The following is an 18,384-nucleotide window of genomic DNA, read 5'->3' on the forward strand; positions in this document are numbered from 1 at the left end:
GAGATACGATGATATGAACTGACAAACTGAATCTTTTACTTATCTAAAATTCAATGATAATCTTGTTTTTATCGCAAGTGTTTAATAAAATGAGTCAAATGTACTGGCAAAAATGTAAGACAGTTAAGTTTTGGGAGCATTTTCTTTCAATGCAACAGCAAAGTTACCGAATTCACAAAGAGCCTAAATTTGTTATTATTTTAAAAGGCAATTATAAAAAAGTGGTTGAATTACAACCTACTGTCATTGTATTAAATATCAATTAGCAAGTATGATGACAAACTTCATATTAACAAACAAGCAGTCACCGGGTAATCAATGCAAAAGCCTTCTTACTTATAGTTCTTAAACTACCATAAAAAGCGATTAAGTGGTATGGACTGACTGCATATAAAGCCGGGAGATCGCTCGGTTTGTCATTCTGCTCGCGGAACTCGGAGTGAATACACGCGCTTACGAATAACTCTGTGTCTGCTCGTACATCGCAGAGTAAACTCGATTCTGTGCATTTAAATTCCAAAGAAATTCTCCTTTTTTTGTTGTTGTTAAAGTTGTTAATTTATCTTAAAAGGCAATTAAGTAGTGGTACCGACTGACTGCATATAAAAGCCGAAAAACTCGCTCGGTTTGTCATTCTGCTCGCGGAACTCGGTGTGAACACACCCACATGCGAATAACTCGGTGTCTGCTCGTACATCGGAGAGTAAAACTGATTGTGTGCATTCAAATTGCAAAGGAATTCTCCAGCCTTTATTCTTTTTTTCTGTAACTCGGAAACAAATTATAAACTATGTCGCTGCGAAACAAGAGGAAGCATGTGATGAACGAGGCTCAGTGGGAAGATCAACGACTTCCTCTTAGAAATCAGTACATCGTTAAGGTGTTGAGAAGTATGGGGAACAACTTGCATATGGTGAGTTATTGTTTGAACTATAGGTATTAGTAACTAAACTTACTTTTTTACCCCATTTAAATTAACCGTAACTTTCCTGTCAAATTTAAATGAGATTTTATTTGATTGTTGTCATTTCATTCATTTATAAGTCTAACTAACTTGGTAATACTCTTGTTCTTTTATCTAATTTAAATTTACTTTAAGTTTCTTAAATGATTAAATTTCAAATATTCGCACAAGAACAAGAACGATTCATAGACAAACTGATTTCCGCAAGACCTAACTTTTGCGACGTTTAAAAGAGTGCGTCGAACGTAGCGTTACAGTCTTCTATAGACACAAATGTAATGAGGGCTATCGTTTTTTGTCTCACTAGATGGCGCGCTGTTGCGTGAGGTTTTTAAGTGTGGCTTTCAAAGTCTGTTATTACGGGCGTTAAAACAAAGTTTAGATTAAAATCATATTTAAAACACCTTAAAACCGTACCATAAAAATATCCAGCAACCACAGTGTTGCTAAGTCCCGTTTTGTTCGGAAAAAAAGGGAGGACAAAAGTGTCCGAAAGACAAAACTGTCTCAAAACACAGACATTCATTGCCCCTTAACGCATAATTGCCATAATTAATTTTAGGTTATGCAAAATATTCACAAAAAAAATCTTATTATAAATAAACCCGCTTAGCTCACCCAAAAACTATGAGATTTGGCATTTCGGAGACCTCACGCTACACTAGCGCCTCTAGCGGCGAATTCATTCGCGATAGCCCTCATTATGACAATGACGTCACCGTAGCTGAATTATCTTAAATCACCTTGCTTACTGACTGGCTAGCTAAAGCCAATTTAAGTATTTCGCACATTAGCGTCTAATTAATTGATAATACGTTACCGTAATTAAAGTATTTAAGTAGCAAGGAATGTCGCAAGTAGTATATTGCTTTTATGTTATTGGTGCTACAGTAGGTAGTTTCTAACCTGTACCGCAATGAGGGCTATCGCATATGAATTCGCCGCTAGAGGCGCTAGTGTAGTGTGAGGTCTCCGAAATGTCAAATCTCATAGTTTTTGGGTGAGCTAAGCGGGTTTATTTATAATAAGATTTTTTTTTGTGAATATTTTGCATAACCTAAAATTAATTATGGCAATTATGCGTTAAGGGGCAATGAATGTCTGTGTTTTGAGACAGTTTTGTCTTTCGGACACTTTTGTCCTCCCTTTTTTTCCGAACAAAACGGGACTTAGCAACACTGTGGTTGCTGGATATTTTTATGGTACGGTTTTAAGGTGTTTTAAATATGATTTTAATCTAAACTTTGTTTTCACGCCCGTAATAAGACTTTGAAAGACGCACTTAATAACCTCACGCAACAGTGGCGCCATCTAGAAAGGCAAAAAACGATAGCCCTCATTAAAAGCAAATTAGAGCCAAAACTAAATTTCGCAAGTAGTTTATTAACCTGATAACTTGTGGAGTTCAGGCAACATTTTAATTTAATACTTTTATTCCTTTTATTTTTTCAGGTAAAAAAACCGTGTGGAGAAGTTCACTATGTATCAATGCCAACGAAATTCAGAAGAAGTATTTGGATCAAACGAGGAAACTATGTTTTAGTGGAACCTATCTTAGAAGGCAAAAAAGTCAAAGCTGAAATAGTGAAAATTTTTAATAAAGATTCTATCAAATTTTACAAAGAAAACAATATTTGGCCAGAAGAATTCGTAGAGAACAAAATTTTAGAAGTAAAGGACGATGACATTGACTTTTTTGAAAATTTGAATAGGAATTATCATATTCAATATTGTAGTGAAGATAGTTCCGATAGCGGACGAGGTACCGAAGTTGAAGATTAATTAGCTTTTTACGTACTCTGTTTGACGTAGGAAATCCACAAGATAATAAATTACAGTAAAATTGTATTTTATGTATTATTCCTGCTTATGTGACTTTTGCTAGTATAAATCTTAATTTGACACGCTAAGATACACATTGTAGCTAGGTACGTAATAATTATAAATTGTTTGTTAAATTTCTTTCGGATGTTTTCTGGAAACAGTTATTTTATCGAAGTAAAATAGTTGGTTTTAATACAATTTCATTTTTTTATTCATTCCATTGTTAATCATTGGTTTAATATGAGGCCTTAGCCAAAATTAATTGGTCTGCCTTATTTGGCATTGCTATCGTTAATTTTCCTCTTGGGTGAATCGCAACAAGCTTATTTCTTTGCCAATTTTGGTGGTAATTTTCAAATTAAGACTTTTGAATAAAATTAAGTTCTCCAATGAAACTATATTAAACAAGTTTACTAAATGGTCCAGTGTTTCACCAAGTAAATTCAAAAGTTTTACAGTCCACCAAAATTTGCAAACGTCAAAAACTTGCAAATTTGAAAAAGCGTCACCGAAATTTGATACTGACGACCATAATTAAAAATCAATGTGACTAATGATATTTTAAATTGAAAATGACAAGATCAGGGTTAAAATGTATCAACAAAATGATCATAACACAAATCTTATTCAAATAAAGCGCCAATAAAATGGTACGTACTTCAATGAAGGAATTAGCCCTTCAATACAATTTCCTCATCTTTTTGGTTTTGTTATCATAACATACCAACGGTTTTTTTTTTAATTTTACATTTAAGTAATTACAAATGAAAGTTTATTTTTAAAATTATTAAATAACTATATTTTGAACATGAAACTACCGTGAGACTCACTCATATTAAATATAATGACCCGGATAACTCACGTCTTAAATCGAGTTTAGCTCGACATGTTTCGGGCTAATCCGTAGCCCGAAACATGAGTTAAACGTGAGTTATCCGGGTCATTATATTTAATATAAATAACTATATCTTCAGTATAATACTTATTCTACCAGAACAGGTAAATTAATGAATTCCAACTTTTAAAAGTAACTGAACATGACTAAGCAGTTTTATTTTTAATCGAGTGCTTATTATTTTTAAAAAGTGATTAATATTATTTACTTATTTAGTTTTTAAATTTAAAAAAAGTTTTTGGCCATGATCATTAGCATACCCGCAATTCACCAGTCGTCTCGTGATCATGAGATCATGACGCATGCAACTGTGCCGAAATATCGAGGTTCTCTAAAACCAAGGTAAGTACGCGGAACAAAACCCGAATTTTAATCATAAAATTAGTAATGATCTGTTGTTCTGTCTTTTCAATATTCGCGGCGCATTAACGATTCATATTATAGGCAAATAAACTGACTTTCTACTATTAGTAGGGGAGCCTAAAGCGGACAGATTAATATAAGGGCGACAGATTAATATACAGGGGGATACCTTGTACCCGGTTAAGTCCTTCCACCAACTTGAGCCCCATATACATGTTGTCGTTATTCCCCACAGACATTTCCGCTTGTCAAAACATAATTGCTGTAAGAATTAACATTTGCAACGTTAAAAAGAGTACGTCGAACATAGCGATACACATCCTTTTGTCCTTCCTTATCCAATCCTAGATGGCCATAGTACAAATGTCATTGTGACAGAAGGACTATGGCATGCGTAATAAATATCGCTGAAAAATCTTGACTTTACCTTTCTTGGTCAAGCAAAAGCCAACCATAAGTATTGAACTTAAGTGTCTAATTGATTTGTTGCCGATTTGCAAAACCGTTAACATTAACGATTTTCGCCGTAAAAGAAGTAAAGGTTTTACAGTCTCATTCTCATGTGGTAGTGCAGTTGTATTTTGTTGTCCTACGGATTGTGTCGACGTTATAGTAATTGCAATTGCATATTTTCGCAAATTAGCTCGTTCCTTTAGTTAAATGCGAATTTAAAGAAAAGTTTCAATTATTCTAAAGTTTCAATAACATTCCATTTTGTAACATATCAATTTCAAGTGAAGTTCAAGTGTCCAAGAGTTCAAAATTTTTAAAAGCATGTCGAGAGTTACCAAGAGGAAGCATGTGATGAACGAAGCACTTTGGGATGACTTAGAGCTTCCTAAGAAAGATCATAGCGTTGTAAAAGTCCTCAAAAGCATGGGGAATAATTTACATCAGGTGCTTTATTTACATAACCTCTTTTTTTTAAGCTAATCTTAAAACAAAAATCTGTTATTAGTAAAATCTTTACTTACATGTTAAACATTCTCAGAAGGAAGAAATTAGTTTCCACAGGCGTTCCACTTGCGTTTTCACGTTCCACGCCATGATTGTTTCAGGCCAATAATTTATAAAAAAAATATACTTGAATCCCGAAAGAACAAAAAAAATATCTAGCTTAAAAGATTTCGTAATAATAAATAAAAATCACTTAAAAATATATTATTATGTTTTTAAACTAAAAAGATAAATTTTAATCTTGTCAACTTTCTTTGTGTAAAAAGGAACTCTATTTCAATAGAGCTTGACTTTGCTTATCAAGCAAATCGATTCCACAATCTTGTCAAATTGTTTGACTTGCATCATCTGTCAATTAGTATGAGAGTGAAGGTTCTTAAATGTGTCTTTTTATCGAGTGTTTAATATTGTTTGATGTTTTGAACTGTTACTTTGTTATTCAATTTTGTTATTACAGTTTTTGTTTTTTTTTTTTTCCCGTTATTACTTTAGTGACAAAGACTCTGACAAAGACCGCATGGTTTGTGAGATCCCGATAGACTAGCAAAAACACTTGCTACACAGGTGAAGCCGCAGGCAAAACTAGTGAAAAATATAAACTATAACTAATAAAATGGATTACACACCCTATTTAATAAGCACATTTAATTAAGAATCGCAATAAATTGATTCAAATTTACATTGTCACAACCCTTTAATTGCTTAATGACATGTGTCACCATACCCATCCTATCCGAAAAGTACAGATGATTTTTACTGTGCAGGGTAAAAGGAGTGCTGTCTCTGTATCAAAGTATAGACAAAATTAAATTAATTTGTTTATTTTAAGGTATCAACACCCAGCGGAGAAGTTTATCTTGTATCAATGCCAATTAAGTTCCGAAGAAATATTTGGGTCAAACGAGGAGATTACATATTAGTAGAACCCATCCTGGAAGGTAACAAAGTAAAAGCTGAAATAGTCAAAATATTTAACAAAGAATCTATAAAATTTTATAAAGATAACAATATTTGGCCTGAAGAATTTGATGAAAAGAAAAATGTGGGAGAGAAGGACAATGATGGTGACTTGTTTGAAAATACAAATAGGAATAGGCTACAAAATTATAGTGAATCCAGTGAAGACGATTCTGATAGTGAAGGAAGTAGTGTTGATGAAAGCAATGATTTGAAACATTGAGACTTTTGTGATAATTATGAATTTTGATGAACTATGCGCTACAGAACTAAGTTAGTGCAATATTATATTAATATCCCTGAATAGCCTATGTCCAGCAGTGGACGTCTTTCGGCTGACATGATGATGATGATGATGATCCCTGAATAGCAGTGGGGTCTTAAAGTAGCTTAACTGAACTTGGGGTCCAGCCAAGTATCTAATCTATGAATGGCTCGTCTCTAACAAAAATCATATTGATTTTCAAATGTTTACATTAGAGCTTGCTTCACTTTCATGTGATAGGTTGTCATGCCTTCTTTGTATATTCAGACAATACGGCATCACAGACATTTGTTACATTCGTCATATCAATGTGTGGTGCAAAATTAGTCCTTAGACTTTTGATGCATAATACACTTGTGGCTCATACAAACAAAAGTTGGGTATGGATGCCTTTAGAAAATGACAAACGCGTAAATGTGACAATTGTCCAAGGCCTCATGATTGTAAATATTGTTAGTAATTTAATTGAAAATACAAACTGAAATATAAATGCACAGAAAAACCAGAAAAATAAGACCAGCACTGGGAATCGAGCCCAGGTCCTCAGCATTCCGTGCCACATGCTATACTGCTACACCACTGCTAGACAACGGTACAGACACGAATTTCCCCTATGCACCACATATCTCAGCTTGTTTGCTTATTTTTAGGTTTTTATGGGATGACCGTAAAAGTAAAAAATTGGAATTGAAATAAAAAATACAGAGATTCCAAAACCAATTTTAGTAATTTAATTTCCAACCAGAGCCCAATTGCATAACAAAGTAGGTACAAGTAAATAGATTAAGCAATTTTGTACTGAAATTCACAAGCTTGTATATTATTTATTACGTAATTGGGCCCGTGTTGTAAACAACATTTTATTGTTAAAATACACTCAATTTGATACATAGAATTATAATGTATTAACAGTTAATACAATTGTTTGTGGTACATTTTTATTTTTCCTAAAACAATTGTTAGTAAAAATATTAAAATAAAGTTATATTTTTAATACAGTTGGACTTTTTCTCCATCCACTATTAATTAAGTGAGCACCTAAACAAATAAATAGATTTTGTTCTTAATTTGATTGCAAATATTGCAATAAACAGCATCTTATGACTACAGATATAACAGATTGAATTATTGATGGGAAGCCAAATACAGACAATACTGATTCTAAGATCACAATACAACTACAAACATATAGCTATGGCAGCCAAAGATCCAAAAATATGTATACACAATTTTATAACCTTAACATTAAGGTTGTGTTTACAGTTATGTTTGGAACTTTGGCCATATCAATCTCATCATAGTTGAACATACAAAATTATTTAGTGACAAATTTATTTTATGTCAGCATCAATATCATCTGCCATGATGTATTCATAGATCCTTTTGATTAATTCAACAGATTTCACCTTTGCCCACCCTTCTGTTTTGGTTACAAGCTTGGCTTGGCCATCTTTGATAAACTCTAGCGTTAATTGTTTCAAAGTGTTAGCAGAATGTAAATCTGCCAATTGTAATGTTTCTATAGCATTTTCAACTGTCAATTTTTTATGTAAAGCTTCCTCACAAAGACTTTTTAGCCTGCTAAGTTGGTAGTAATCAGCAGCAGCAAGTAACCGTTCAGGACTTTCGACTACACTCGGTGCATTGTCACTGTAGATGAAAGTTAATACTTCTCGTAAGACATCTGTGTCGAGAGGTGATTCTAATATATTTGTATGGCATTCTTTAGTGTTATGTTCGAAATGGGCTTTTAGCACAGCACTTCGGCTCGCCAATACTGCTTTATGAACCTTAAATTCCACACCTTCTGCCGATTTCATTATGACATCTGAAAATAGTCCATTTTGGAGCAAGTTCTCAAAATCATGACTCAGCTGAGTCTCAGGTACATAAGATCGATCAACTCTTATATCGTTAGAGACAATAAATTGAAACTTTAGCCGTAAGCTTCCATCACTGAGTAAAAATATATCGCGCCCATCATAACTAGCTATATCACGTTTGAATAACGTTGCCAAGTACTGCCATTTGTTTGCGTGCACAGTGTGGTATTCCTTTATCACGATGGACCTCTCTTCGAACCTTTTCAAGCAAATTGTCAAAATAGATTTCAAAAAAACAGCAGTGGGGGACATATAGTAAATTTCTATAATGTCGTTGTCTCTTCCTAGAAACTGCATTTTCAACTGGAATCTTGACTCTGTTAATTCGATCATAGGATCCTTGGATTTCTCTGTACGAAATTCTCTTGTGGTTTTATTTTCTAGGAGGTTTATGAAATTCGGCACTGACCATATTATCGTATTAATTTTTGTCTGACCCTCTGTGCGTGTCGTGTAATTTATACAAGACATATTTGAAAAGAAATATTTTGCGTAACTAAACGCTAACTATTTTGAATATTCTAACCAGCTAAAGAGAAAAAACAAGAAAAATGTCGATGAAAAAGAACTGCTGGCTGAATACTGATGACTTATTTTGACTTTTATTGATTTTTTTTATTTCGTCCGTTCGGACAGGCTAAAGTCAGGGACCATATCGCCTCGTCATCAGTTAATACTTATAATTTATTTCAACTTCTATATATTATTTCCATGTCAATTTAATAAAATTTCTTCAATATGACTTTTATTGATTGATGTCATGTCATGTTCTGTTCGAAAACTGCAAATCCTTCTATCATAGTAACTGAAATTTAGAAAAACTTAACAAGTAAAAAATATCTTTGTTATTTTTAGCTAGCAAAAAACTAATAATTATCTAATTTATAATTTATCTAAAAAAAATAAGTTTTGAATAAAGTGATTTTGAATTTTATTGCCGTAAAAAGACTGCTATTATCATTCTTCGGATCAAATACAAGGGTGAAATATTTGAACTGAAACGTCATTATGACATTAGCTTCATAGTTTGCAAAGTTAGTTATTTGTGCTGTCCTATAGGTCGCCATCAAGGGAAATAATAATAATATTTGTGCTGTCATCATTCGTTCGCCATTACCTTTATACATATTTCGTTTTCAAGATGTTTTTTTACCAAATAATGGCAAGATATACAAGAAACAGGAACATTTTGCTATTTTGAAGTGTTAGTTTAATCAGGATGAGTTATGAGTAAAAGATTAAAAAGGTCGCGTCATAAATTATGAATCGTTGGCCTGAGGCCTAGCAAATTTTGTAAACGCGCAACGAGGACTTGATTGACGTTGAATTATCGCTTTCGCATCGCAAATCGCTCTATTTCCTAATGTTTTGGAAAGGTCTTTTTGTGTAGCTTATTCAATCTATAGCTCCTTATCTAATCAAATAATGTTCCTTTGATCACGACTAAATCGCTGAGATATACACATGTTACACGATAATGGATTAGGTAGTCAATTCATCAAAGCGTAACGTCGTGAGTGCTTGAGTTAATTTATTGTTAATTCCTTTATTGTTGGAATTTCGACAAATGTGATTCGGTGTCGCTATGGAGGATTATAAGTTTCTCTTTAAAGTTGTGCTAGTCGGGAATGCGGGGGTGGGTAAGACGTGTCTCGTGCGAAGGTTTACTCAGGGCTTGTTTCCTCCGGGCCAAGGTGCTACAATCGGTGTGGATTTCATGATAAAGACCGTGGAGGTAGATGGCGAAAAAGTGAAGGTAAGCCTGTAACAATATGCGTTGAATTTGGTCTATTATTGCGTCATTTGTATTGTTTAAGTAGGTGTTTATAATACGATTGTGTGCCATATGTTTTGTTTTCCTGTTAAGGGGTTGCTCTTCCATACAAACCTACGGACACCCCGCATAGCTTCCACGGACATGTTTTCTTAGAGGATTTTTTGAGAATAGTAAATTATGGATATGCTCTTCAAGCAAAATCCAAAAAAAAGTAACTTTATTGCATCAAAAGTGCAGCGTGATGCAGTAAATTTTGATGCATTTTACCATTGTATGAGTACAACTGACAGTGTTCGCAGCGAGCATGTAGTGACATCTTATATGGGTGCGTGAGTCAGTGTCACAAAATCAAACTATTGTAAATAGGTATCGACTATTTCGTGTGGTCACGTGACCATCACCTTTGGCTCAGATAATACGACAACTAAATGAAGAAAGCATGAGATCAATGAGAGATCAAGTTCAAGTTTCTGAGTCTAGTATTTACTTTTTTTGTTTTTAAATCTGTTATTTTCGGAAGTTGAAACGCCTAAACTATTATTTCTGATTAATGCAAGGACACAAACTATAAGCAGGACGAAAAACAGGTAAGTTACTTTTAAAATTGTCATTTAAAATAATAATTATTTAAGTAACAGACCCAGTCCTCGGCAAAAATTATTTCATTGCATACTTTACATACATTATAATGCGGTGCTTCGATCTAGGACAAGTGGTTTTAAATTCAACTTACAAATTCTGAACAGATATTAGTTATTTACTCTTACGTAGACAGTAGCGCCACTAATTTATATAAAGCATATATATTCTCACAATATAAGGTGCTAGGTGTAATCACTAAACTAATTAGTTAAAAAATAAGGTCTACATTCAACATACATTGCATGTGTATGAATATCAAGTTTAACAGTGAGGCTCAAATAAATTCCTACATATCACGGCATTTTTACGGCCGCTAAATCTAGGCTCAGTGAATAAAAAGGTTTTCACAATCGAAGTACTTTTCGTACCACCTTTTATTATTATTACTGGCTAGATAAGTAAAATTTAAACGTCATTATAATACATTTTTGTCACAACGTCAAGTCAATGAGATTGATATTCAAAGCAATTATGTTTGAATAATTATGGTTTGAACACAAATCAAGAAGTCAAAAAGTTGGCGGACGAGAGGAAATTAGCAAGAGTGCAACTCTTAAACTATTTATGTATGTACGATTTGATGATGAGGATAACATATGTAATTGAATACACGGGTATGTTAATTTTATCATTTTTGTCAGAAACATTAATATTTGTTACAAGAACACCAGAGACAGGGCTGTAAGAATTTCATTCCTACTGGGTGGCCAAAGTATGGCTTATCGTGTGTACCAAACTTGTGGTCTGCAGCAACCTACTACGAAAACATACCAAATTTCCCTAACTCTTAGTTGCGCCGTGAACATTTTCACTCCATAGAAGTAAGTCGCTTCCCACCGTCTGTCTGCATATGTACGAGTATGTACTGTATGTACTCTATTATGAAGTGATTCAAGATTTTTATTTTATTTATAAGTGTGAGAAACGGCAAGGGTTATGGTTTTGGAGCATATGTATGGTCATTTCTTTCGCACGCTATGCAACAAGGCCTTGATGCATCTTAACAAGTAAGACAATAAACAACAAGACAATAGAAGAGACAAGAAAATAAGTCTTTGTTAGGAGTGACACAGGTTGTTAATTTTATGCGTATGTGAGTCTGTCTGTGTATCTTTCCGTCGGCCCATCCGTCCGTCCGTCTGTCGATCCGTCCATCTGTCTGTCCGTCTGTCTGTCTGTCTGTCTTTCGAAGTGAACACTACATCATTGATTACATATGGATCCGAGACGTGGTGCTTTACTTTAGGCCTTATAAATAGGCTCAGAGTTGCTCAGCGAGCTATGGAGAGAGCTATGCTTGGGGTTTCTCTACGGGACCGAATCAGAAATGAGGAGATACGTAGAAGAACAAGGGTCACCGACATAGCCAAGCGAATCAGCTCGTTGAAGTGGCAATGGGCCGGCCATATAGCACGGAGAGCGGATGGCCGTTGGGGCCGAAAAGTTCTCGAGTGGAGGCCGCGGATCGGCAAGCGCAGCGTAGGACGTCCACCAACAAGATGGACGGATGACCTGGTTAAAGCCCCAGGTTCACGGTGGATGCAGGCCGCTGCCAGCCAAAGCAACTGGAAGTCTGTAGGGGAGGCCTATGTCCAACAGTGGACGTCCTACGGCTGAGATGATGATGATGATGGTGAATAAAGTTGTACCAACTGTACTTTAGTCGAAAATTTTACTACGACCTTTAAAATTTATAAGTATTTTATTGATAATTAGAAGCAGAGTCTTGGAAATAGCTCATGTTAGGAGATAGAGAGATCAGAAGAGGTATCGTTAGATTTGTCTCTGTTAGGCACTCCTAACACAGGTGTCACTACACAGGTTGTTAATTTTATGCGTATGTGAGTCTGCAGTCCTGGATTTATAAATAGGCCGTATAGGCCGCGGCCTAGGGGCGGCAGATTTTAAAAAATATTTTTTTAGAAAGTTACATAGGGCGGCGGATATAAAGTGGCCTACACTCATAAAAAAACATAAATCCGCCACTGTGAGTCTGTCAGTGTACCTTTCCGTCGCCTCATCCGTCCGTCCGTCTGTTGATCTGTCCATCTGTCTGTCCGTCTGTCTGTCTGTCTGTGTTTCGAAGTGAATCATTGTCCTATTTTTTTAATGATTGTTTACCAACGCAGACACCAAACCTTTTATCCTAAAAAGCTGAAATTTAAGATAAGGAAAATATGGGCTTATTATGTACCTACATAAAATTCTACTGGTTCGTAACTATTATTTAGTTTTTAGGGTTCCGTACCTAAAAAGTGCCAACGGAACCCTATTGCTGAGACTCCGCTGTCTGTCTGTCTGTCTGTCCGTCCGTCTGTCACAGGGCTCTATCTCTTGAGTCGTAATAGTTAGACACTTTAAATTTTTACAGGTTATGTATTACTGTGGCCGCTATAACAACAAATACTCAAACCAGAATAATATAAATATTTTAGGGCGGCTCCCATACAACAAACGTGATTGTTTAGCCGTTTTTTGCATGATGTTAATAACGGCAACAGGTAGACGCTTGAAATATTCACAGAATATTTAGCTGTATAATTACTTTAAAAATAAATAAATTAATTAAAATAAAACAAATATTTAAGGAGGACTTCCATACAACAAACTTGTTTTTCTGGCCGTTTTTTTTTTTTGCTTATGTCTAATGTTGTATAGATAATGGTACGGAAGACATCGTGCGCGAATCCGACTCGCACTTGGCCAGTTTATTTTTAATACCCAGGGTAGGTAGCATGGAATTCAATGTTATATATTTAATTTTACAACTCTATCTCCATATCACTAATCTCTGTAAATTGACATGCAGGCAGAAAGGAATAGCAAAAATCTAAATTCAATATCAGGATATTTTGAAAAAGATAAGTATTGTTCACAAACCGATCTTAATGACGATGATGATGATGATGATGGTCGTATGTCATCGCTGCCGAATTCTAACTTTATTCAATGAAAGACATGGAGAAACTTTGTCACAAAGACTTAGTTCAGATAATTTGATATTACGCTGTCCGTCCGTCTATTTCTATAGGATTACTTAAAACTGAAGCAAACTGAAGTGGCAGTGGGCCGGCCATATCAGCCGAAGAACCGATAACTGCTAAGGTAAACGAGTAAAAAGCCTAGCGTGGCGAGGGACGCCCTCAGACTAGGTGGAGCGATGATCTTCACTGGGTAGCTGACAGTAACTGGATGAGAGTGGCCGAGGGTCGTGCTCAGTGGCGTGCAATTGGAGACGCCTATGTCCAGTAGTGGGCTAAGATAGGCCGATGATGATGATGATGATGATGATGATGACTTAAAATAAGACAATAATCCCACTCATATTATAAATGCGAAAGTTTGTTAGTCTGTTTGTTTATTTCTTTATTACCTTTTCACGTCTAATTCGTTGAACCGATTAGGATGAAATTTGGGATACAGATAGTTTGAGTCCCGTAGAAAAACATAGGGTAGTTTTTTTTTAATCGCAATATTCCCGCGGAATAGCTATAAACGAATTCTACGCTGACAGAGTTGCGTGCAACAGTATGTAGGTACATTAGGGGATTTACCTACTGATAGTCTGATTTACGTCCTTATGCTGTAACTAAAAGCATCGGTCACTTTATTCGTACACCTAGGTATTTTATAGTCTGTCTGCTAATACTATTTCTGTATTTATTAATACACAATTCCTTTCAGATTCAATGCTAACTAACTGCAAATAACTTTGCCTGGAATCATTATATTGCTGAAGTAGCCTAGGTGCTGTCATGCAATATTCAAGGTGAAGAAAAGAAGAAACGTTGAATGTTTATATGCAAGAAATTAAGGAATATCTGACTGATTAACTATGTTTGATTTATTTATTAACGCTGTGTTATAAAGTTTGTTCTAAATAAATATGATGTACACAACGAAATTATGTCTTCGTAGGCATCTTTCTTTTAGCGTTCCGTGGGTGGAAATTTTAGTGGAGCTTCTAAAAACAAGAATACCAACAGGTATGTAGTTTTTATTTTTGACCATCAGTGGTGTAGTGGTATAGCAAGCGGTACGGATTACCGAGGACCTGGGTTCGATTCCCAGTGATGGTCTTATTTTTCTGTTTTTTCTGTGCATCTATATTTCAGTTTGTATTTTTAATTTAGGTTTTACGGGATGACCGTAAAAGTAAAAATTTGGAATTGAAATAAAAAATACAAAAAGATTCCAAAAAACCAATCTTAAGTTTTTATTTGTCGAATGAAACTACAGTAATATCAGATGATGAGATAATAGGGGTACATATATATAAAGTACTATAAAACCGTACAACTTTGACCTTTGAGATAACTTTGCCCAAGTTGTCATTTTTTAAAATATCTGAAATAAAACAAAATTGACTGATTTGTGACCACTTTGTGACATGCACATTTCTAAATAATTTTCGTACATTTTTTTCCCTTTTGTCACGAATAAATCTTTTCTTTTTCGATATTAGAATATTTCTTTATTCCTGACGGGAGTTACTTCTTCTTTTTAGGGTTCCGTACCCAAAGGGTGCCAACGGGACCCTATTGCTGAGACTCTGCTGTCTGTCTGTCTGTCTGTCTGTCTGTCCATCCGTCTGTCACAGGGCTTTATTTCTTGAGCTGTAATAGCTACCCGTGTGATGTCGGGTTAGAATTAGACCTCTCCATTTCTTCCGTGGATGTCGTAAGAGGCGACTGAGGACCGTAGGCCACAGGCTAGCAACCTGTCACTATTGTACCGTTTTTGTCAAACTTAAAACCTAAAATTGCTAAAAGTGGCGCCGAAGCTGTAACGTTTCGTGTGCTTTGCCTACCCCATTTAGGCATACATGTTTGTGTGTGCTAGACACTTGAAATGTTGACAGATTATGTAGGTATTACTGTGGCCTCCATAACAACAAATACTAATAATAAAGTAAGTAAAAATAAATGGAGTTGTCATACAAGAAACGTGTTTTTTTTCCAGCGTTTTTTGGTTACTATGCGTTGCTAAAACTTATTAGTGAACTGTTTTAAAAACATTGTACGTACGGAACCCTTCGTATGTACGAGTCCGACTCGAACTTGACCTTTTTTATCCTGCCAAGGCCTTTTTGTTACAGCTTATATTTAACTCCGCGGGCAAAATAAATATCAACGGCAAAATTGGACGGTTTTATGGTACTAAAAAAATAGTCTTCTATTTATAACAGAAAATGTAATTTATGTAAATTATTGTAAATTTATGTATGTAGGTGCAGTGGGACGTATATAGGCTGGGATGATGATGATGATGATGATGTATGTAGGTAAATTATTTAATACCACAACCACTTCGACCACATGTATTGACAACATTTGCTTAACTTGTAAGTATTTAGAAAAAGCTGTTATCAGTGGAGTACGATCGGATCACAAAGCTCAAACAGTGAAGTTACCTCGGGCTAGGGGCGGTGTTAATCAAACCATAGAAATTAGGCCGTTGAACAAACAAAGACTTGACCGTCTCAAAACAAACATCGCGCAAAAAGTAAACAATTTACAAGTAAATACTAAAAATCCAAACGAAAATTTCAAAATATTGTTAAATACTGTATGCGAGGAATACGATAAAACGTGTAGTAAAAAACGTATTAAAATAGGAAACAAACTATCATTCAATGAATGGGCTACACCCGGAATACGTAGGAGTAGGGACGTCTTATATGATCTTTATGATAAGAAATCGTGTACCACTGATGAACGTTTCCACCAGTATGTCAGGGATTATTCAAAATTATTCAAAATTATATGTAATAAAGCAAAAGCAGCCCATGTAACTAATAAAATTAAGTCCTCTGATGATAAAATTAAAACAGTTTGGAAAATTATAAATACTGAAACCGGTCGACGTAAGAACGCGGAGTCCTCTATATCATTAAAGATTAATAACGTATTAGAAACGGACGCGGTTAAAGTAGCTAACGAGTTTAATACCTACTTCTCTAAAATCCCCATCGAAACGACAAAATGTCTCGCGTCTTCCTCAAAGTTAGCTGAATCGCTCTTAAAACAAAATGTATCCATTCCAAACTTAAGTAATTTTAAATTCACGCATGTCTCTCCCTGTGACATCATTAAGACTTTTAGATTATTGAAAGTAAAAAAAACGGAAGACTTGTGGGCGTCTCAGTTAAGGTTCTACATTCCATTTTAGATGTCGTTGCTCCAACTTTAGCATTTATTTTTAATAGCTGTATAGATGAAGGCGTATTTCCAGATTTGATGAAATATAGTAAAGTAGTTCCTATTTTTAAATCAGGTGATAAAGATAATCCCTCTGATTATCGTCCTGTGTCCATCCTATCAGCGTTTAGCAAAATATTCGAAAAAATAATGCTGACGCAAATGATCTCGCATTTTAATACCCATAAAATCATGCATCCACAGCAGTTCGGATTCACAAAAGGCAGGTCTACTACAGACGCGGGTCATAGTTTAGTTAAATTCATATTGCAAGCTTGGGAGGAATCACATGACGCTATAGGTGTATTCTGCGACTTTCGAAAGCTTTTGATTGTGTGGATCATGATACTTTAATTTGTAAGTTAAATGTTTATGGCATTCGTGGCCTCGCTTTAGAACTCATTAAATCTTACCTCACACAAAGAAAGCAAAAGGTAGCGATTAACGGAACGGTATCGGAGGGATCTGTGGTCGAAATGGGAGTGCCTCAAGGATCCATTCTTGCCCATTCCTGTATCTTATTTATGTAAATGACCTTACTTATATGGTAAGCCAAAAGTCGGGTATAGTTATGTTTGCTGACGACACGTCTTTACTGTTCAAGGTTAGTAGAAAAGATACCGACTTCATTGAGCCCAATGAAACCCTGTCCGTGATATCCGCATGGTTTGCTGCCAATAATTTGTTACTAAATCCTAAGAAAACTAAATGTATTAAATTCTCGTTGATAAATTCATCTAGCTCGAATTCAGTTTCTAATATAAAGTTAAATGGTCAAACTATTGAATTTGTAAAATCAACAGTATTTTAGGAATAACGCTCGATTCTAAACTACAGTGGGGACCTCACGTCACAGCAATCGCGGGTAGATTGAGCTCTGCTGCTTTTGCAGTTTGGAAAATACGGCAGCTAACCGATGTGGCGACGGCACGGTTGGTGTATTTTGCTTACTTTAACAGCATTATTTCGTACGGCCTTATTTTATGGGGATCTGCTGCAGACATTGAGTCAATTTTATCTTACAAAAGAGAGCAATTAGAGCAATTTATAATTTGAAGACGCGTGAATCTTTAAGATCTTTTTTTAAGGAAACAGATATCCTAACCCTGCCGTCGCTTTATGTTTTTGAAATAATCATGTATGTTAGGAAGAACATATGTGATTTTCCCACTAACGTCGATAAGCCAAAGGCTACTAGAAACACAGGGAAGCTTAAAGTTCCATCTTACAGACTGGCTAAAACCAAAAAGTCTTTTCTGGGAAATTGCATACGTTTTTATAATAAAATTCCAAAAAATATTATAAATGAAACGGATACAAAATTCAGATCTATTGTCAAGAAGACATTAATATCAAAGGCGTATTATAAAGTTAATGATTATATCATGGACAGGGATATTTGGAAATAATTCCGATCCGCATTAGCGATCCCTTCAAATAGCGAACCTACTGTGTTAAAAATAAAGTTGTGTTAAATACTTGTGATGTATACATGTCATTTAATAATATTGTAAATCTGTTTTAAAAAAAAATATATATACCTCGTTGAGTTTCTTGCCGGATTCTTCTCAGCAGAGGTTTTTCCGAACCGGTGGTAGATTTTTTTGACATTCATAAGTGCTCGTTGTAGCCTAAATTGAATAAAGATATTTTGACT

At 35.0% G+C, this 18,384-nt stretch overlaps 3 protein-coding genes across 3 annotated transcripts; 2 read left to right on the forward strand and 1 right to left on the reverse strand.

Annotated features, from left to right (window-relative positions):
* Nucleotides 1-395: 395 nt before the first annotated feature.
* Nucleotides 396-2,986, forward strand: LOC141435794 (probable RNA-binding protein EIF1AD). The gene is made up of 2 exons (XM_074098619.1): nt 396-913; nt 2,417-2,986. The coding sequence occupies exons 1-2, from the start codon at nt 791-793 to the stop codon at nt 2,744-2,746; spliced, it is 453 nt and encodes a 150-aa protein (XP_073954720.1). The 5' UTR covers nt 396-790; the 3' UTR covers nt 2,747-2,986.
* Nucleotides 2,987-4,448: 1,462 nt separating this feature from the next.
* LOC141435793 (probable RNA-binding protein EIF1AD) lies at nt 4,449-7,223 on the forward strand. Its single transcript, XM_074098618.1, has 2 exons — nt 4,449-4,943; nt 5,833-7,223. The coding sequence occupies exons 1-2, from the start codon at nt 4,821-4,823 to the stop codon at nt 6,181-6,183; spliced, it is 474 nt and encodes a 157-aa protein (XP_073954719.1). The 5' UTR covers nt 4,449-4,820; the 3' UTR covers nt 6,184-7,223.
* LOC141435792 (uncharacterized) lies at nt 6,869-8,865 on the reverse strand. Its single transcript, XM_074098616.1, has one exon. The coding sequence runs from the start codon at nt 8,577-8,579 to the stop codon at nt 7,557-7,559; it is 1,023 nt and encodes a 340-aa protein (XP_073954717.1). The 5' UTR covers nt 8,580-8,865; the 3' UTR covers nt 6,869-7,556.
* Between the last annotated feature and the right edge of the window lie 9,519 nt (nt 8,866-18,384).

This window comes from Choristoneura fumiferana, chromosome 15 (genome assembly GCF_025370935.1).
Source record: "Choristoneura fumiferana chromosome 15, NRCan_CFum_1, whole genome shotgun sequence".
Taxonomy (NCBI): Eukaryota; Metazoa; Arthropoda; class Insecta; order Lepidoptera; family Tortricidae; genus Choristoneura; species Choristoneura fumiferana.

What these genes read in the sequence shown, in the direction of transcription:
- LOC141435792 (XM_074098616.1), bottom strand. Translation starts at nt 8,579, where the DNA reads ATGTCTTGTATAAATTACACGACACGCACAGAGGGTCAGACAAAAATT.
- LOC141435793 (XM_074098618.1), top strand. Translation starts at nt 4,821, where the DNA reads ATGTCGAGAGTTACCAAGAGGAAGCATGTGATGAACGAAGCACTTTGG. An exon ending in TGGGGAATAATTTACATCAG is followed by an intron (nt 4,944 to 5,832) that starts GTGCTTTATTTA and finishes GTTTATTTTAAG; the next exon opens with GTATCAACACCCAGCGGAGA.
- LOC141435794 (XM_074098619.1), top strand. Translation starts at nt 791, where the DNA reads ATGTCGCTGCGAAACAAGAGGAAGCATGTGATGAACGAGGCTCAGTGG. An exon ending in TGGGGAACAACTTGCATATG is followed by an intron (nt 914 to 2,416) that starts GTGAGTTATTGT and finishes TTATTTTTTCAG; the next exon opens with GTAAAAAAACCGTGTGGAGA.